This window comes from Molossus molossus, unplaced genomic scaffold (genome assembly GCF_014108415.1).
Source record: "Molossus molossus isolate mMolMol1 unplaced genomic scaffold, mMolMol1.p scaffold_m16_p_24, whole genome shotgun sequence".
Taxonomy (NCBI): Eukaryota; Metazoa; Chordata; class Mammalia; order Chiroptera; family Molossidae; genus Molossus; species Molossus molossus.
The window spans coordinates 167409-189257 of NW_023425360.1; the positions used below are offsets into that span (position 1 = coordinate 167409).

Below are 21849 nucleotides of genomic sequence, written 5' to 3' on the forward strand. Positions count from 1 at the left end.
TGATTCCGGTCCAGGGCACATTACTAGGGTTGCAGGTTTGATCCCTGGCCCTGGTCAGGGTTGTATGGGAGGCAACTAACTGATGTGTCTCTCTCACATCAATGTTTCTCTCTCTCCCTCTCTCCCTTCCACTCTCTCTAAAAATCATTAAAAAAATATCCTTGGGTGAGTACTAACAAACAAAAACAAAGACCTGCCCTGACTCAGGAGCAGCGAGGTTGGGAAGGTCAGGAAGAAGGCGCCATTACGTGTCAGCCAGGGTCTGCATGGTGTGTAGACATGAACCAGGCGGAGGGCGGGGGAGCAGCAGGCACGCAGCCGAGAGAGGTATTGGAACAGCGTGCCGAGTGAAAATTAATCAGTCTGAGAAATAAATCTCCTGGTTGTAACTCACAGTTCAGAGTGGCTGGTGCCAATGCCCCGGGGACTCAGAAACTTCACCAGGAACCTCTGGCTCTGGGCTGTGTTCTGGAGACCACAGTCAACAGACTGAAGCCTCGGAACATTACACAAGCTTCCCTGTTCCAGCCTCTATGGGCTGAAGTAACACTCAGGCTATAATTGCTGCTTGTTCCCATTTCAAAAGTACAACTGACAGAGGACTTCCTTGCTTGGAAAAAAAAGTCAATGGCCATCAAAAATTCCTCTTTAAACTGACCCTGTTAAACTGAGCTGGCAAGAGAGGTCGAGGCGTCCCAGCTCTCTCCCTCCACAGCACTCACTCTGGGCCTCCCAGGTCTGGCTGACTCCAAACGACTGCAAAGCCCCAGTCCAACCACGGACACTTACAGTCTTGGCAAGTGTTACAAACGCATTATCATTAAATATTGGAACTCAGGAGAATCCAGTATGAGATTTTCAAATCAGAGATTTCTCTGCTGGTCCCTGTTTCACTCTCCCAGTCGTCTCCACTTTTTTCTTCCCATCTGGAGAGGAAGCAAGCTGAATTCTTTCGTTTTCTCCACAGGGAATATTTCTCAGACCTTAACGGCTTCTAACTCAAAGCAACAATATTACATACCGTCAACTGGTGTATCAGGAGGTCCATTAAGAAGGTAATCTTGTTACTAAACAGAACATCGGTGCAGTTTTCTGAACAGTTATTGCAGGTGAGGTTGTAAACATTGATTGCATTGCAGAGAGACCTAACAGGAGGAGAAAACACCATTTATAAAACCTCAGCAGCTCCTCTCCAAACAATTAAAATACGTAAAATGAGTGGCACAAAGCAACCGGCATGGACTGGAATTCACTAGGAAGAAGCCACGCATGAGGCGCAAGGCCTACACCAGACAAAGGGTGTGATCCGCAGGAAGGCCCACACCAGAGCAGGCTGTGACCTCAGCAAGGCCCACACCAGACAAGCAGGCTGTGACCTACAGGAAGACCACACCCGTGAACCCACACTTGCCACCAACTTCTCAGTCGCAGCCGCAGACAATGGAACAGACTTACCAGTCTGTCTGATGATGCCTTAATAGCCGAAGACTAGATAACACCTGGGAACTTGTGGATCTGAAAGTCTTTGACTAACACCCAGGAAAGGGGTCTGTCAAAGCTCCCGTTGCCAGACGTCCTGGCCTAGGAAGTGAGATGACGGGAGAAGGGAGCCCACAGGAGGAACACCTTCCCTGGGAGACGGAACCGCAGACATCTGGGGAGTGGGCACCCCAGCAGCTGGGAGACGGCATGGACACGGACAGTGAGCCCCACAGAGGAGCAACCAGAGTACACAGTCTAAGGTCAAGTTGATCAAAGAAATGTTTTTCTCTTAGGGATTAAAACATATATATGCCACTGTTTAAAAAAAGTGTTTGGGCCCTGGCCAGTTTGGCTCAGCAGTTAGAGCATTAGCTCGAGGACCAATGAGTCTCAGGTTCAATTCCACTCAAGGGCACGTATCTCGGTTGCAGTTCATCCCTGGCCCTGGTCGGGATCGTGCAGGAGGCAGCTGGCTGACGTTTTTCTCACATCGATGTTTCTGTCTTTCTCTCTCTCTCTCTCTCCCCTCCCTCTCACTCTATCTGAAGATGAATGGGAAAATATCCTCAGGTGAGGATTAAAGAAAGCAAAGCATCTGGGAACGCGGACTCCACAGGCGCTCTTCTGGGTGCTCTGGGGACTGGTAAAAGCTGCGTTGCCTGTGAGGTGGGTCTGGCTACATCGCTGCATAAACCCTGCATGGACATGTTTTGATCTGGTCCCTGCAGCCAGTCCTTAGGACAGCCGTTCTCCATACTGAACCAGGAACCCATGGCATCAGTGTCACTTGGGAACGCTGTAGAAATGCAAACTCCCAGGCCCTGGCCCATCCCCACTCAGCAGAAGCTCGGGTGGGGTCCAGCCACTCTCACAAGTTCTGCAGGTGGGTCTGGGACAGCTACAGCAGGGGTCCTACAGTGTCAGCAGCAGAACCACCTGCACATCTTCAAAAGCGATCGCTGTACGTTCCTCCCCAGGAGATGCGAGATGTGGGCAGTTCTGACGGGCAGCCAGGGATGAGGAGCACAGGTCTAACGTGAGCACTCCTTCATTCAACAAGCAGCCAGGTGCCCATGGTTTCCTGATGCCCTGAGTCTAGGGGAGATGGTGAAGGGAGCCGGTTGTAACCATCCACTTGTCTGTATAGTTGTACCTTAGTCACATAATTAATAGATTCCTAAAAACTGGGTCTCATTGAATACATTGGTTAAGAGTAGAGACAATGTAATAAAGGTCTGGAGTGGAGATGATGGGTCATGAAGCTGAGGTCATAGTCCACATGAAAGACATAGGCAGACTGGACCCCGAAACATAGGAGGTATTCAAGAGCAAAGCCAAGCTCACAGACAGCTGTATGGAACACATCCTCCTCTCTCTGAGGATAAACTTCTAGGTACAATCATTTTGACCAAAGGATAAAACCATTTCAAGAATTTTGACAGACACTGCCAAATTCAAATTGCCCTCCAGAAGAAATATTTTAAACCAATTTATAGTCCTAGAAAAAGTTTCTCTGCACTTTTGCAAACAATGGATAATCTCATTTTTAAAAATCTTTACCAATTCGACAGCTAAAAATGATATCAGTAAAAGCTGCATTTCTTTTATTACTGGTATAATTAAATACCGTTTTATATACTTATTGGCCATGTGTGTTTGCCTTTTCTTGGATTATCACAGTGACCCTTTTACCCACTTTTCTGTTGGAAGAGGTTTGTCTTTTCTCTCTCATTGATCTATAAGGCTCTTTAATAATAATAAGTATGTTAACTTATGATCATAATATGTTGCAAATAAATTTTCCATTTGTTGCTTATCTAAATTTTTTTTTTGGTCATAAAGAATGTTTTCACTTTTATTTTAAAACCTATCACTTTTCTTTTAGTACATCTGGATCTTGTGTCAAATTCAGAAGGACCTTCCCATCCCACTTTGAGAGTATAAAAATATTCTTTTAAATGGATTTAGTTTACCTTTTTCAAAGTAAAGTTGCCATTTATACTTGTCTTTTTGTTAATTATTTTTTGTCCTCTATTTAAAAATTTTTATTGGTGCCCTGGCCGATTTGGCTCAGCGGTTAGAGCGTCGGCCTGTGGTCCCGAGAGACTCGGGTTCGGTTCCCGCTAAGGGCACGTACCTCAGTTTCAGTTTGTCCTCCGCCCTGGGTAGGGGTCGTGTGGGTGGCAGCCAGTCGAGGTGTCTCTCTCACATCGATGTTTCTCTCTCTCTCTTCCTCCCTCTCTTTTTCTCACTCTATATGAAGATGAATGCAAAAAGTATCCTCGGGTGAGGATAAAAAAACAAAAAACAAACAAAAACTTTTTATTGGAGGCTTTCATCTTTTTCTGTTTTCTTGGTAATCCTCATAGAGGATATATTTTAGTCGATTTTTTTTTTACAGAGTGGAAGAGAGGGAGGAAGGGGGCTGGGAGAGAAACATCGATGTGAGAGAAACACAGCAATTGGCTGCCTCCTGCACAACCTCTACTGGGGCCGGGAATTAAACCCGAGACCCTTTAGTCCATAGGCCGACGCTCTAACTGCTGAGACAAACCGGCCAGGCCTTCTAATAAATTATAAGAATTCTCTCATTAGGCCCTGGCTGGTTTGGCTCAGCAGTTACAGCGTCGGCCCACGGACCAATGAATCGTGGTTTCAATTCCGGCCAGTGGCACATGCCTTGGTTGTGGTTCATCCCCAGCCCTGGTCAGAGTCGTGCAGGAGGCAACCAATTGATGGGTCGCTCTCACATTGATGTCTCTCCTCCCTACCACTCTATCTGAAAATAAATGAAAAAATATCCTTGGGTAAGGATTTATTAAAAAAAAAAAAAAAAGAATTCTCTCATTTTTTATGTATGAAAACTACATAATTTTACATAGTCTGACAATTTTTCCTTTGGAATTTTATTTTTTCTTCTCTTCCTTTAAAATCTTCCTTATTATGAGATGAGGTAACTGTACATCTGTATCCAGCCACTTGTTTTCCCTGTGTGGTCGTTTATGGTTTTATAATTCACTGTCAAAACATCAGATTTTACTTTGGTGTGAGCAGGAGCCTACATTTATCCCCACCTCAAAGACAGTACTGACTAATCCACCTTTTCCCTACTAGTTTGAAAGCCACCTTTGCCGTAACACACAGGGTATGTTCCCTGTTTTCCTGTCTCACTGGTGACTCTGTCAAGCACTGTGCCCAAATCACACTGTTCTGTATGCTGCAGCCCCACAGAATCAACAGGTAAAACTGAGCCCCGACAGACAGAGAAAACGAAGCACTGCACTGTCCTGGAATGACATGTGGCCCTAACAGCTTCATAACTGCACCGCTTCCCTTCGGCTTAGAGCACACTTTCATCAGCTTGGTTTTAATGTCCATTTCTTTGTTTCATCCAATATAATCCCTAAAACTTGTCTAAAATCTGCTGTGGAACATCACAAGGCATAAACACACATACACACAAAAGAGCAAAGGACATGGGGAAGGGTGTCGTCCTGACTCCTCTGCGCTTTAAAGAAAGAATGTGGGCACAGTGGTCCAGTGTGTGATACAATGTGTATCCCTTCAGCTCACAAACTCTCCCAAGGAGCTGCACAAAGAAATGACTTTCTGATGATAGAAGAATGGGGAGGGGACAAAAACCTCGGGGTCAGGAGAACTCGTCCACTCAGCAAAAACGGTTTGAAAGACAAGCTCACTGAAGAGCACCTGCCTAAGAACAGACTCTTCGAACCCAGTCTGGGTGATCTGCCCAAGCCGCCCTGTAACTTAAGATTCAAAGGACTGGAAACACTTCTTCTTCTTTTTTTTTTTTAATCCTCACCCAAGGACATTTTTTGATATTTTGTTCAGATAGAGTGGGAGAGAGAGAAAGAGAGAGAAACATCGACGTGAAAGGGACACATCGAGCAGTTGCCACCCACACGACCCAATCAGGGCCTGGAACAAACTGCAACCGAGGTACGTGCTCTTACCGAGAACTGAACCCAGGTCTCTCCAGACCGCAGGCCAACACTCTAACCGCTGAGCCAAAACGGCCAGGGTTGGAAACACTTCTTATAACATCAAACAGAAAGCCCCGGATTTTAAAATTATCTTCTCGGAAGACATTAAAATCCTACTGTCCATTCTGTCAAAAATGCACTGTGACCGGGTTGAAGTAAATAAAGCCTTTCTGCCCCAGTAATCATGATGACCTGAGTGTCTTCTCACTGAACGTTTCCTCTGAAAACAGAGGACAGCAAAGACATCACAGAACTGGGGGTTCTGGTCATGAGAACAGGAACACGTGTGCCTACAGAAAGCACAGTAATGGAACGCAAGTGGGGTGCAGCTCAGACGCTGAGGGTAGTGCCTAAGACACACAGTTCCAGAGAAGCCCCGCTGGTCTGGCACAGCTTAGTAAGCAAAAGTTTACACCTGATGCAGTTTGCAGCAGCTAAGTCATTGGGAAACACTGTCCACAAGCCCACTGTCTCGCCCTGGCATCAAGAGGCAGACATTTTAAAGCAACTGCCACGGGCACTGAAAAGCCAGTGCCCAGTCGCATGCATTACAATTCACCACGTCTCTCTTGTCCACAGCAAGCCTTTAATAAGTGGCATATAGTTTATTTGCATAATCATTCTCAGATCATGCTTTGCCTTTGTAAAGCTCCAGACTAACTTGTTTCGATACCCTGGACCCACCAGTGAGCAGTCCCACACAGAAAGGGCCAGGGTCCAGGCCAGCCTGTGGGGTGCCCAACTGAAAGCAGCAGACCAATCCTGAGGCTGAAAACTGAGCCTCGTGAGACAGCACAAGAAGCATTATTCTATTCCACAGCTAACCTAGGCAAGGCCCTCGACAGGCCCATCCTTTCTGGAATCCTCACAGCATGAAGCACAGAGATGTCTGAGGACGCAGAATGTACAAGAACGGACGGCTGTGGAACAGACCACTGTGGAACGGACCACTATGGAATGGGCCACTGTGGAATGAGCCACTGTGGGACCACTATGGAACGCACCACTGTGGAACAGACCACTGTGGAACGCACCACTGTGGAATGCACTAACACAGATTAACCAGATCGCCCACTATTCTACTTTCTACACCCTCATTAGAATAAACAAGTAGGAACTCTACTCCCTACTTAAAAATAAAACATCTTGGGAATTCATATTGATATTTCAAATTAAAAATGAGGAGTAAGGAATTTTTTTCTTTGAACTGTTCTATATAACATCTCTCTTATAACATCTCTCTTTTATCCGTCCTCAAGGGCACCAAGAATGACTAAGTTAGAATCTCCAAAATTACTCATTTGCTTTGTGCTGCATTACCACACACGGCATTTCCTGAATAACAACATGAGTACTAGCACCACCGATGACCACTGAGAACGGCTCCAAGCAGACTGGCACAGCGTTCCTCACCAAGGGAGGCTGTGCAGGCCACGCTGTCTCCAGTCTCCCTCCGAACCCTTCGTTCTTGTGGTATAATGATACATGCAATGCTCACGACCAATCCATGCGCTGATGTATCTGTCGTCACCTGAAGTGGTTCTCTACAAGATTGCTTGGAATCGTCTGGTGGGAAAATGCTCCTGCGTTCTTGCTTGTTGGTAACTGTGCCTGTGCCCTTTATAAAGGATGGTAATTTTGCTGGATATAAAGTCCTTGGCGTACATCTTACTTTCCAAAGTATATTAAAAATGTTACTGCCTTTTATTCTGATATAAAGCATTGCTATTGAAAAGTTTCATAATAAATTAATTTTCTTTCCCTTATAAATCATAAATCATATGGTCTTTTTGCTCTTTCATTATATAACTTTAAAAATTGAAGTACAGCTCTGGCTGGTTTGGCTCTGTGGTTAGAGCGTTGGCCTGTGATCCAGAGAGTCCCGGGTTCGTTCGCGCTAGGGGCACGTACCTCGGTTGCAGTTTGTCCTGGCCCTGGTTGGGTCCTGTGGGAGGCAACCACTCGATGTGTCCCTTTCATGTCGATGTTTCTCTCTCTCTCTCCTTCCCACTCTATCTGAACAAAAAAATGAAAAATGTCCTCGGGTGAGGATAAAAAAATAATAATAAATAAAAGTCGAAGTACAAATGATACACAGTGAATGCTTACGCTTGTTAATGTCTGGAGTTTTAGCAAATGCACTCGGCAGTGAAACTACTGGAATAATGATACTGAGGCAGGGGCTCCCCAAACTTCCACCCAAAACTTCCCCAGTGGCCCCTTTCCGGCCAACTCCTCCCCAACCTCGACAACATGGGTCTGTGTTCTTCTCATTTCGCCTTTTTCGGAAGGTTGTGTACATGGAAGCATCCATTACGCAGCCTTTGAGATGGGCTCTCCCACTGAGCGCCAAGCACCTGAGGTTCCCCCGTGCTGTGCGCAGTTACCGGTCTGCTCCTTCACACCTGAGGAGTGCTTCATGGCTGACACTTTCTAAGCGTGGGTCGCTAAATCGTTCACCGGTTGACACTGGGGTTGCCGCTGGTCTGGGGCAATGAAGAGTGAAGTTGCTGCACATGTCACGCACAGGTTCTGTAGGAACACTGTTATGTCTCTGAGTAACGACGCAGGGCTGGGGTGCTGGGCCACACTGCGAGTGTGCCCGTCACCTCACAAGACCCTCGCGGACTGCTCTCCGAAGAGGCTGGGACAATCCTGCATTCCCACCAGGAGGGTCAATGCGTTCCACTGCTCCACGGGCTCTCCGGGACTGGGCAGCTTCACTTTGGCATGTTAAGCAATTTTAATAGATATGAGAAAGTAACTTAGAGTGGTTTTATTTTATTTTATTATTTTGTTTTTATCCTCACTCGAGGACATTTTTTCATTTTTTGTTCAGATAGAGCGGAAGGGAGAGAGAGAAAGAGACAGAGAGAGAAACATCGACGTGACTTCCGGTCAAGATGGCAGGTAGGTAAACACGGTATCACGTCCTCCCACAACCACATCAAAGTTACAACTAAACTACAGGACAACCATCATTCAAAACTGCCTGAAATCAAGCTGAATGGAAGTCCTACCACTACGGAATTAAAGAGAAATTAAAGAAGCAGCCACATGGAGACTGGTAGGAAGGGCGGAGGTGAACGGGCTGGTCCCACACCCATGTGTGGCAGATAAAAATCAGGAGGCTACCTCAGCTGGGAAGGTCCTCCCTGAGGACTGAGGGGTCCCCATCCCACACTAGGCGCCCAGCGCAGGGCTCCAGTGCCAGGAAGAGAAGTCCCTATAACTTCTGGCTAGAAAAACCAGCAGGAACTCAGGCTCAGGGAAGCTGACTCGGCTGGAGCCCCAGGCAGCTCCTTAAAGGGCCCGCACACGAACTTACTCGGACTCACTCCCTCTAAGCTTGGAGGGGAGGCAGCTTCAGGGGCACCAGAGACATACAGGGAAGAACTGAGCTGTTTGGCACTGGAGCGAGGGCTGGAGAGGGGGCTTTCTCCGGGGCAAACATGCTGTCAGCCCTTCCCTGGGGCGGCAGACAGCCACCATATCTGGGACTCCAGCAACCTGGCTCACACTGGTAGCCCCGCCCTAGTGATTCCCTGAGACCCGGCCCCACCCAACGTTCAGGCCCATCCAAGCTGTTGCTAGTTGCTTGACCACAGGATTGGCCTGTCTTGGATCCTGCTTCAGGTTTTCCTAAATTCTTTCAAACAAGCAGCATCTGGTCTCAGATAGCTCCACATCTCTCGATAAATAATACACAGAAACAAACACAGGGAGGCAGCTGTAATGAGAAGACAAAGAAACAGGTCCCAAATGAAAGAACAGAACAAAACCCCAAGAAAAGAACTAAGCAAAATGGAGATAAGCAACCTAACAGATGCTGAGTTCAAAATACTGCTTATAAGGATGCTCAGTGAACTTAGTGAGGGCCTCAAGAGCATAAAAAAGGACCAGTCAGAAATGATGGATGCACAGTCAGAAATAAAGGAGGCATTAACTGAAATAAAGAATAATTTACACAGATTCAACAGTAGAATAGGTAAAGCCAAGAAGCAAACCATCGATTTGGAATATAAGGAAGCAAAAAAACACCCAATCAGAACAGCAAAAAGAAAAAAGAATCCAAAAAAAATGAGGATAGTGTAAGGAGCCTGTGGGACAACTTCAAGCATGCCAACATTCACATCTTGGGGGTGCCAGAAGGAGAAGACCGAGAACAAGAAATCGAAAACCTGTTTGAAACAATAATGGCAGAAAAATTCCCTAACTTGGTGAAGGAAACAGACATACAAGTCCAGGAAGCACAGAGAGTCCCAAACAAGATGAACCCCAAGAGGCCCACACCAAGACACATCATCATCAAAATGAAAAAGGTTCAAGACAAAGAGAGAATCTTAAGAGCAGCAAGAGAAAAGCAGATAATTACCTACAAGGGAGTTCCCATAAGGCTGTCAGCTGATTTCTCAAAAGAAACTTTCCAGGCCAGAAGGGAGTGGCAAGAAATATTCAGAGTGATGAAAAGCAACAACCTACAACCAAGATTACTCTATCCTGCAAAGCTGTCATTTAGAATCGATGGCCATATAAAGACTTTCCCAGGCAAGAAAAAGTTAAAGGAGTTCATCACCATCAAACCATTATTATATTAAATGATGAAGGGTCTTTTTGAAGAAAAAGATAAAATATATGAACAAACAAAATGGCAATGAATACATATCTATCGACAATGGAATCCACAAACAAATTGAACAGGCAGAACAGAAACATTCTCATAGATACAGAGAACATTTTGTTGGTTGCCAGATGGGAGGGGGTTTGGCGGAATGGGTGAAAAAGGTGAAGGGATTAAGAAGAACAAATTGGTTGCTAGACTGACAAACCTCAAAGAGAAGGGGGTTGGGGGTGGGAGGAAATAAACCCAAGAACTTATATGCATAATCAATGGACACAGACAACAATGGCAAAAGGCAGGAGGGGGGCAAGAGTGGGGAGGAAGGGGTCAATGGGGGGAAAATGAGGAACATCTGTAATACATTCAACAATAAAGATAAAAAATAAATTAATGAATTAAAAAAAAAAAAAAAGAGAACATCGACGTGAAAGGGACACATCAAGTGGCTGCCATTCGCACGACCCAACCAGGGCCGGGGACAAACTGCAACCGAGGTACATGCCCTTAGCGGGAACCGAACCCGGGTCTCTCTGGACTGCAGGCCAACGCTCTAACCACTGAGCCAAACCGGCCAGGGCTAGAGTGGTTTTAATGTGTATTTCCTAATGATGTTGAGATCTTTTCATGTTTATTTGCCATCTGTGTATCTTCTTTGGTGAAGTATCTAGTCACATCTTTTGCACATTTATTAACTTTATTCTGTGACATAAGTGGAGCACCTAACACAGTTGTTGGTCCAGAGTAGGAACTGAAGCACACACCCCAACTGGCAGAAGGATGACCCTGACACTCTCTTCCTCACCTAGAACAGGTAAAAAAATGACACTATCCAGCTTAGAAGACATGTGAAAAGTTTATGATTTTAAATTTTAAAACAAGTAAAATCTACTCTCATTTGCAGAGAGGATAGTATCAGATCTGTTTTAGCTCACCTCTCCACAAAGTAGAAAGACAGTATATGTATTATTGAACCAATGAATTTCAGATGACAGAACAACATGGGGTGCTTATAGACTGCTAAGAGAAAAAGTCTTACCTGATTATGTTTATAAAGTTATTTATTGTCACAAGGGAAAAAATTTTCCAGTGGAATCTCATTTTAACACTATTCAATGGGTCTGGTGCAACAAGTAGATTTTAGATGTATGATACTGGTCAGAACAAAATATACTGAATAAAAGCAGAGAAAAGAGTACCTGACATGTAAAATGTATTTGCAAGAAGTTCTATCTGTGGTCTTTCATGTATGGAAGTATTTTTAAACTGTTACTATTTCATTAATAAAATTATAAGAGATTAAATTAGTACAATTAGATAAACAAGTCTTGGTTAATAAAAAAATGTCTTCTCAGCAAGAAATTTGGGGAAAGAATGATGCAGGAAATTTAACAGGGAGAGATTATTCAGTTTTGACATTTTTGTGACCACAGAGGTGGACTTGCGACAGATGTTTACATCTGCAGTGGACAGTGAAACATGCGGATCTGTGTGTGCCGTGGATAAAAAGGACAGTCTCTCCCACTGGCATATGATGGCTGGTGTCCAATCTGTACCTCCGCCTGTCTCCACTCCACCTTGTGATGCGAGAGCACACGGGCTGGGCACGGGGGAGGGTGTATGTGTATGTGAGAGAGAGAGAGTGTTTGTGTGTGTGTGCGTAAGAGAACGTGGGTGTGCGTGTATGTGGGGGTGTGAGTGTGTATGTGTGTCAGTGTGTGTGAGTGTGTCTCCAGGGGATGCCGATGACACTGCTGCACCACCCGTCTCCACTGCAGGCATACAAGTTACATGCCTTCTACACTTTGGTTTCCATCGAAGTCAATGTAATAATCACAAGTGAAATAATAAGTGGTTATCACACTGCATATCATACTTTATAATGTAACACTTTAATAACACCCAAATTAACTTTTAAATTAAACAATTTTCCTCATTATAATGACACCTCAGAGGAAGGAGTGAGAAATCTACAACTAGATGAGTTATTTCAAGGGTTTTTGTGTAATTGGTAAACCTGGTATGATTAGAATAGGCAATTTAATTATTCCACGGAGACACATTTGATTTCAGACAGGAAACCACATATATTTTAGGCATCCACCTAATTAGACTTTCTGTATTTCCTAACATTAACCTCCCCCGAGATGTTACATTTCAAAGATTGTATCACATACTTTTTTAAACGCAGGGGAGCATGGAACAGAACATGAATCCTGTGTGTCTGGGAAAGACGGCCGCGGTGAGCACAGCCTCAGACACGCCTTTGGCAGGACTCGGCACTGCAGCTGAGATTCAGCCTCACCCACGGGCTCTGGAGAAGGCCCAGGTGGCTCGACGTGCCAAACAGCAGATTAACGTCGACACGACTAATTTCTTTACTTTAATCTTATTAGTGGTTCGGCAGCTGTCAACCGTAACCCTCTGTGTGCAGCCTTTGAGACACAGACAGAGTGCGGCCATAAGTCAAAGGGGAGGACTGTGGAGCAACCACTATGGCTGATTAGCTTGCCAAGCAGTGTTTCCACTTTTATTGTGCAGGGGAAAGTCACTCACTTTCAGTAAACCTTGATCTAAAAACAGATATTTAGAATTATATTACAATCATCCGCTTAGAAATTGTTAACAATGCATTCGCCACACTGGCAAATGCTGTCTGGAGCCCTGACAGAGGAGACACGTAGGGTGCAGGGGCCTCCACGCCACAGCACCCCCGGCTGATGGAAGTCAGTCCCATGGCTGACTCACCCAGCCTGCCACCTGGGGTTAGCTCTGGAAAGAGTTTAAGGCAAGGTGGAGATGCCGTGGTTCTTTTTCAAGCTCCATTGCCAGGTCTTCCCTGGTCTTTCGGCCCCACACATACGAAGAGCTGCGAGTGGTTCGGTTCCCCTTTCCACTCTGAGGGGAAAACTGTTCTCGTGCCGGAACTGCTACACGGGACTCCCTGCCACAGGGAAACGCCTCCAACAAGGGCACCCACACCTCCTTTCATCACCCCCCACTTTGTGGTACAGCCAGAAAACCAAGCCAACTTCAGTATCAGAGTTTGCGTGGAAACTGCTGCGATGTACCACAAACGGCAGCGACACAAGGAGCCGGTGGCAGAGCCCGTGTCTGCAGCACTGTCACAGGAGGGACGGCCCCAAAACGGTCACCTACCCTCTTTATAACGCTTGCTGTTCACCAGAGCTTGCACCTCATTCCAACTGACACACAGCCGCACTGCCCACACCCACGTGAGCCGGGGGGAGACCCAGGCGCCCGCTCAGACTCCCCCGATGGGCACCGGCGAGGGACAGTGGGGCCCAGCTCGGGCTGGCTCCACAGCTGGTGCAACTTCTGTTTCACCAATGTCTCAGGAAAAAAGACAGCACACTTCTGAAGTGGTTCTTCTGTTGCATCCAATGGACAAACGAAGTGCTCACTTTTGTTGGGCTAAATACTTAAACGTGTTCTTAGTGATGTAAATAAACTTACCAGAAGTCCTCACTTAAACTCTGAACATAGAGAAAGGGTGCACACAACAACTTGGGATGCAGGGGCCGAGGGGCAGGAGGTGCACCGCCTGGGAGTGTGCTGGGCACGGGGTGACCCAGCTGGGCCTCTGGGCATGAGGGGCATCGGGTCACATGCAAGCCTTGTCAAGGTGCCTACTCGCCGCTGCCCTGTGCACAGCACAAAACATCAGTGTTCTCTCATGACTATTCGTTTCCGCTCCAATCCTGGGAGCAGTTAGAACCTCCCAGGGGTTTATCAGCGCTTCTGGATTTAGGGCTGGAGAATTTGTAGACCAGAGAGTTCTCCTTCACAAGGCTTCGCAGGCCCAGTTTGAGCTTTGCAAGCAAAGCTGAGCACCCTTGTTTTCCTCCTAACGGGGAGTGTGCACCACCCGTCAAGCCCGAACGCACTCCGGGTCTCCTGTGGTCTCCCCTAGGAACCCAGGGCACAGACGGCTGACAAACAGAACATGACGGACGGATGTAAAAATGACACTTACTTCGGAGGAACTCGTGAAGCTGTGCTCATATTTGCAGCTGGGACCACGCCTTGGAGAATGTGTTCTAGGGCTGTCAATCCACCGGCCACGTGGAATGCGATCTGGTCGGCCACGTTCTAGACGGAAGTGCAAACAGAAAGTCAGCTCAGCATTGAAGCACACACCGCAGCCAGGGAGACACGAGGGGCAGCAGGACACGCCCTGTCGGTCCAGCAGGGCTGCAGGCCAAGGGGGAGCACAGGCGACACCACTGCTGCCCCCACGAAGCCTGGGACCCAGGGGGTGACACAACACTCCCCTGTACCCAGGACCCAGGTGACTTCAGTGACAGGTCCCTGAGAAAGTGGGAGGGGACGGTGATCCACACCAGTGGACAATTACGGTACAAGAAGAGGGAAAACCATTTCAGTCACATGTTTCTAACAATACTTTGAAAAACCAGATGATTTTCTAACATTCATTATGACCTAACAAGACAAATCGACTTCCACAAAGATTTCCTCTCCTAGAAATTTTCTTCAGTCATAGGAGATAATCCACAGGAAGAAACTGGACCATTTTAGAACTCCGCCCTAATCGTGTCTGTCCATCTTCTGGACTGTGTGCAGTTCCTGTGGGAAGACACTTCTCTGAGCTTTCCGCACGCCTCTGGCCTGCGGAAGGCAAGTGTGACCCCGGGCAAGTGTGAGTTGTAAGGGTGCAGAGTCACTGCACCCACAGGGACGAAGCAGAATTAGCAACTGTTATGGGCCAAAGCGTGTGCCCCTCCCAGACTCAGGCAGAAGTCCCAACCCCTCGCCCCTCATTATGTAAGTCTATTCAAATGTAAAGTCTTTGCAGAGGTGAACACATTACAAAAGGCTGTTAGGGAGGGTCCTGGTCCAGCAGGGCTGGTGCTCTCACAGGGAAGGAAGACACAGGAAGGCAGGTGCAGGGAGAAGCCAGCCACTCACACCCAGCTGAGGCTCCGGGGAAAGACCAAGCCCCACAGACCCCAGGCGGCCCTCCTGCCTCTGCTCCTGCGCATGCTGCTCCTTCCCAGAGGGGTCAGCCTCCCCGCTCTGTATCCTCACTGAACCCACAGCTCCTGAGGTCAGGGCCTCGCCGGCTGTGTCACAGCCTCCCTGGCACCGAGAGGGGATGGCTCTGCAGTGCTGGGTCGCTGCTTGTCAGTGCAAATGCAAGAAAGCTGCTGACAAAGGCTCTCCCCCGAGCTTCGACTGCAGAGGCACAGACAGTCACTCCTTGGGTTGGGTCCCAGGACAACCCGTTCCCGTGACTGTGTGCAAGAGAACAAGAGTTTTTCAAATATATATATATATATATTTTTTAATCCTCATCCAAGGACATTTTTCCATTTTTTGTACAGACAGAGTGGGAAGGAGAGAGGGGAAGAGAGAGAGAGGGAAACATCGATGTGAAAGGGACACATCGAGTGGCTGCCACCCGCACGACCAACCAGGGCCAGGGACAAACTGCAACCGAGGTACATGCCCTTAGCGGGAACCGAACCCGGGTCTCTCCAGACCGCAGGCTGATGCTCTAACCGCTGAGCCAAACCGGCCAGGGCTCAGATATATTTTTTTTCATTGATTTTTTAGAGAGAAACATCAGTCGGCTGCCTCCTGCACGCCCCCTGCTGGGGATCGAGCCAGAAACCAGGGCCTGTGCCCTGACCAGGAATGGAATCGGACCTCCCAGTCCCTGGCATGTCGTTCAGTCCACTGAGCCAGACCGGCCGGACAAGAGTACAAGGGTTTTTCACTGGGACTGAATTCTGTGCCCAAGGAATGAAAACTTCTCAGGATCAAAGGACATGCCCTGAGCCTCCTGAGTGACCACCCCAGGCTTTCCGCGGGGATGCAGTGTGAGTGGAGCTCAGCTCCTCCTGCTCAGAACAGACGGGAGCCTCCAGCCAGGCAGATACTCCAGGAGGCGACCTGTCCAGCGGAAAGGAGGCCGTTCCCACGACGGGGAGGGGGGGGGGGGGGCGACGCACAGTCCGGGGGAGCGCTGAGGGAAAGCAGACGACCTCAATGTATACATCTCCGCCTCCAAAACAAAACCAAACAAAACCAAAGCTCTCATGTGGTTCCAACAACATGGATGTGACCCTGGAAAACGTAAGACACAGGCTCTCCTCGACATTAAGCAGGAAAAAAAAAAAGCCAATTTCAGAAGATAAAGGCCATTCAAAGCCACATTTTACTAATGTACCATTGAAAACTGAAATTTCAATGTAACATTTGTAGCTTTTCAAAGAAATAAAGCAAATAGCAAAATGAACTGTGAAATAACAAAGTTGCCCCCTCCCCTGCAGCAGGGGCTCTGGTTTGGGGACTCGGGCTGGAGAGGAGACAACCCACTCCTGCACCCCCCAGAGCTGGCCAGGCGGAAACCCCGCTCAGCCCTCCTGACTCTTCATGCCCTCCCAGGGCCGCTCTCTGCGAGCACAGGACAGGGTGGGTGAGGGCTCCACAGAAGGATGGACAGATAAAAACATGTCTCTCAGACAGCAACCATGTCCTGAGAGGTGAGGCAGACGAACGAGAGAACAAGCCTGTGAGCATGACAAGGAGAAACACCTCCCGTTGGACCCCATTCTGCCCGCACAAATGTGGACAGAAGGGGAAAGTTAAGTGGGCTCAATGACGAGCTTCCTAATGTTAGAACTAAACCCTCTTCTGAAGCACCTGGCATTAAACAGTCTGTGTGTCAAAAGGGGTGTCACTTCCCACCACAGCCCAGGCAGAAAGGAGCAGACGGCTAAGCATCCCCTTCCCGCCCACTCCCACGTGGATGTCCCCTGCCGATCACCAGCCTTCCTCACCCTGCTCTCTCTGTGGACGTGTCAACGCCACCTGAGTCTGGGTGCTCCGCAGACACCGCCGTGTGCCCATCCTTGCCCTGCGTGTAGGGAAAGCATGCTGCAGTGCTTTGCGGTGACTGATCTCTCCGTCCGCACTGCCACCCTCCCCACGTGTGACGTCCAAATGCGACCTCGGCCTGTAAGACACACATCCAGGTGGCCGCTTCCCAAGCCCCTGACACAGCTCATGTGCCCTGCATGTGTCTGAGCCCCTGACCACAGCCCGTGTGCCCTGCGTGTCTGAGCCTGGCCACGTCCTTCACGGTCCAGGCTTATGTGCCCACGCACCGCACTGGACAGCCCACACACCCTGCCTGCACCCTGGAGGAGGATGGGCTCAGGACGGGCTCAGGACCACCTGCCGGAGGCACCAAGCCAAGTCTGCTCGATGAAAGAAATGTCTCATCTGGAAGGTTAGCTTCTCTCTCCTTCCACGTATTTCGCAGATGCACTACATTCAGGCATGTGGGTGCAGAGCTCCCACAAAGGACGTCATCACGATCCGAGTGAGGAGAATACCTCTGCAGATAGAACGTGTGGCTTTGCGAACGCAGCCGGCAGAATGCCGTCCACACGGCCTTCCTCTGCCTTCCACCCCGGGGACTGACAACGGACTAATAGGATTAGCAGCTCCATCCCAATAACCCAGCTTAGCTAAAGGCCAGCACAGAATGACAGCTTCAGTCTGAATTACACGGCCTGGGACTCCATTCAGTTATTAACCAGAGTAACTGTTATTACCTTTCCCAATCAAAAGAGCGCAGCTGTTACTCTCTGGTGGCCAGCAAAGGCGGGTGGCCTTTGTACCTGACTTCTCCAGACAGTGATTATGCTCTCTGTGCACAGGGAGGGGCTTCCCGAGCCTCCCAGGCAGAGGTGGCAGATGGGGGAACTCTGCCTGTTCATTAGCAGGAGAGGTAAGAGCTGCTCTGTGCATCTGGAGGCACCTTCACACCTGTTCAGAGACGATACAAGTAGGTTTAGCAAGTCCGTACATTTCGAACTAAGACGAGAAGATCCAGGAGTGATTTTTTTGTGGCTGGTTGTTCCCACTTGGAACACCTTCCAAACACTCAGAGGACATCCTCTTGACAATCGACCATCTGCACCTGTTGTTGACGTAAAGGAAGCACACGCCTTCTTGTTCTGCTGTAGGACTTCCCCGGCCCGCCGTCCACAGTCCACACAAGGCCCAGGCCCAGCTTCTGAGCTGACACACTTGCCCTCGAAGGACCCAGGCTCCAGGGTTGAGAATGTCACGAGGGAATTATAAACTTGTGGGATTGTGGTGCCTAGAAAAGTAAACCGTAGCCCACAGTTGGTGGCTTGGGTAACGAGGTCAGTGGGGCTAAAGGGCTGGAGAGGCTTTCTCAAGGGGAGAGGAATAATTCCTCTGTGATGAGAATCAGAACCTGGGCCCTTTGGACTGCATCCTGTGCCTTGACCGGCCTGGACCAAGATGGGGCAGGGTGGGGTGGGGACTGGCATGCAGGACACGAGACCTAAGTGCCCCCGTCCCTTCTCTAGGCCCTCGTGCAGCAGAGGACGGAGATCAGTGCACACTCCTGCAATGCAACAGGGTCACGGGCAATTCATTCTTATCTCTGTCAGTCACCTCAGCTCCAAGGCACTGCCCAGGGCAGGCCAGGCCCAGCACTCAGGCGAGCGCGAGGGAGGGAGAGCGGGAGGATGCAGAGCATGCGGACAAGTGCACAGGGGGGGTGTGCGGGAGCTGCGCACAGCTGAGGAGTGGATCCTGCCTCGGTGCTTCAGGACTCACGGGTAGCACGGACGACTTCTACCAGAGTGAAAGACAAACGACCCACATGGGAGGCTCCTTCAACTCCTCTGTTCTCCCCTGTCTCCACTAGCTAGTCACCGGCAGGGTTACGGCAGACAGGGTCAGGGTCTCGGTCTCACACAGCAGTTCTGCCCCGCCCCCCCGTTCCTGCATCCTAACTGCACATTTTAAAATTGGGGAGCAAAGGAACTCAGGACCCATTTTGGACAAGGAAGTGCTATGGACAGAAGCCAGACCGTGGACAGACCGCCTCGGGTCCAGGGGCTGGCAGGGCAGGCCCCTCTCCACCCTCAGGGAAAGTGCCATCCCACACCCGGGGTCACTGACTGGTTTCTCTATTAGTTCATTGTAAACCACATCATACTGATGACCTATTTACGTATTGACGAAGTATACTGTGTGAGCTCTGACAGCTGGGATAAGGTTTACACAGGGTAAAAATTAGTATTCAAAAGAGTTGCTGAATCAAAGAATAAAAGTACAGTCTACTTTCTGGGGGTTATGATATCAGAAATTCTCTTAAAAAGAACAAAAACCCACAAATGCACAAGAAACGGTCAGAAATACATGGGCCTGGGGAAGTCCGGCCACCTGGAGAAACACGCCCGGGAGGAGAGGCCAGAAGTGAGGGCCAAGTGCAGGGCCTTTGCTAACCACCCTTGCTTATTTCCCGCCCTACTCCTCTTGATACCAGTATTTTGCCCAATTCTCAAGGAAAGCAGTGAACCAGACCCTTTATGTCCTTGAGGAGGGAGGAGAGTACAGTCCGAAGACGTGAGAAGGAACCTGAGGGAGCAAGAACCCAAACTTGACTGTTCCTCAGAGCAGTGCTCCAGGGTGGCCCGGGGGGTTGCCCGAGGCCGCCACCAGATCCGAGCCCACAACATCCCTGTGAGGCTGGGCCCACCATCCCATCATGCGGAGGAGAGAACCCCTCACACAGGACTCGTCACTGACTTACATTTTCACTGGTAAATGGTGCAGCAGGGCACTGAGTCCCAGTCATCTGACTCTGAGGACACGATGCTCCCACAAGGAGAAGCCATGGGAACATCCAGTGTGTGCTGTGGGAACACGCTGGATGTCCAGCACCCTCATCACTCAACATCCCAAGTCTGCAGTCTTAGACTCGACACTATTTAAAACATTTACAGAAAATTTTATTTTGAAATAACTTTAGATTTATTGAAGAGTTTTCGTATGCCTTAATGCAGCTTTCCTTCATGTGTTAACCGTGATACATTTATCAAAACTAAAAAACTGCTAAAGCAAAGCTGTTAACCCAACTCCAGCCTTTGTTTGGATTTCCCCTAGTTTTCCCACTGACATCCTTTTTCTGTTCCCATGTCAGAGCTAAATGCCACACAGTATTCAGCTCAATGCTATTTTGAACACAAGGTGAAGTAATTTTCAGCATCAGAAGAGGGATACTGAACTCTATCAACTAAAAACAAAAGAAAGAAAGAAAACATTTTGAAGTAATCCGGACTCAGAGGATGTAAAATGAGAGTGACTAGAGGCAGAGCTGACTCTCTGGGAACAGGAAGGGGGGCAGGTGAGGAGGGACTCCGAGGCCCGAGCAGCAGCCCAACCCATCCCTCCGGCCCTCTAGCACTTGAGCCGTGACAGGAAGGAGGGCAATATCAAGGCAAGCTGGCAGGTCAAAACTGTGAGGTCAAAATGTTCTGTACCAGGTTGAACACCATACACACAGTCTGAATGTATTTACGTGAACATGTGCTTGAAAAAGAGATACATTTATACATATAACAAGTTGCAGTTTGAAATTTGTTTAATCGGAGTATCTAAAATAGCCTACAAAGGAATAGGTCGGAGGACTGCAGGCCCTAGGCACAGGCAGTACCAACATGCGCAGTGTGCTCCTGAGCAGGTGAGGCCACACCCTCGTCCTCCGCTGGGGTGCTGCAGGGCAGGCAGGAACAGGGCCCTCCCTGGCGTCCACCTCAGGGCGTTTTGCTCCGCCAGCCTTCCAATTCATTCCTTTTTGTAACAAAACCCTTGTTTTATTTATTTTTTTTAAAGTTTTATTTATTTATTTTTTTTAATCTTTATTGTTGAATGTAGAATGTATTACAGATGTTCCTCATTTTTCCCCCATTGACCCCCTCCTCCCTACTCCCGCCCCCCTCCCGCCTTTTCCCACACTATTGTCTGTGTCCATTGGTTATGCATAGAAGTTCTTTGGTTTATTTCTTCCCACCCTCCAACTCCTTTCCCTTTGAGGTTTGTCAGTCTAGCAATGAATTTGTACTTCTTAATCCCTTCACCTTTTTCACCCATTCCCCCAAACCCCTCCCATCTGGCAACCAACAAAATGTTCTCTGTATCTATGAGAATGTTTCTGTTCTACCTGTTCATTTTGTTTGTAGATTCCATTGTCGATAGATATGTATTCATTGCCATTTTGTTTGTTCATATATTTTATCTTTTTCTTCAAAAAGACCCTTCATCATTTAATATAATAATGGTTTGATGGTGATGAACTCCTTTAACTTTTTCTTGCCTGGGAAAGTCTTTATATGGCCATCGATTCTAAATGACAGCTTTGCAGGATAGAGTAATCTTGGTTGTAGGTTGTTGCTTTTCATCACTCTGAATATTTCTTGCCACTCCCTTCTGGCCTGGAAAGTTTCTTTTGAGAAATCAGCTGACAGCCTTATGGGAACTCCCTTGTAGGTAACTAGCTGCCTTTCTCTTGCTGCTCTTAAGATTCTCTCTTTGTCTTGAACCTTTTGCATTTTGATGATGATGTGTCTTGGTGTGGGCCTCTTGGGGTTCATCTTGTTTGGGACTCTCTGTGCTTCCTGGACTTGTATGTCTGTTTCCTTCACCAAGTTAGGGAATTTTTCTGCCATTATTGTTTCAAACAGGTTTTCGATTTCTTGTTCTCGGTCTTCTCCTTCTGGCACCCCCAAGATGTGAATGTTGGCATGCTTGAAGTTGTCCCACAGGCTCCTTACACTATCCTCATTTTTTTTGGATTCTTTTTTCTTTTTGCTGTTCTGATTGGGTGTTTTTTTGCTTCCTTATATTCCAAATCGATGGTTTGCTTCTTGG

The 21849-nt window shown here is 48.1% G+C and overlaps 1 protein-coding gene across 4 annotated transcripts in view; it reads right to left on the bottom strand.

Annotated features, from left to right (window-relative positions):
- SCAPER (S-phase cyclin A associated protein in the ER) overlaps positions 1-21849 on the bottom strand; it is a 178058-nt gene that overhangs the window by 47205 nt on the left and 109004 nt on the right. For all 4 annotated transcript variants that reach the window (XM_036277975.1, XM_036277973.1, XM_036277976.1 and 1 more), the window contains 2 exons: positions 14102-14217; positions 1022-1145 (listed from right to left, as the gene is read on the bottom strand). In XM_036277975.1, coding sequence (XP_036133868.1) covers positions 1022-1145; positions 14102-14217 — 240 coding nt within the window. The remainder of the gene's footprint in view (positions 1-1021; positions 1146-14101; positions 14218-21849) is intronic.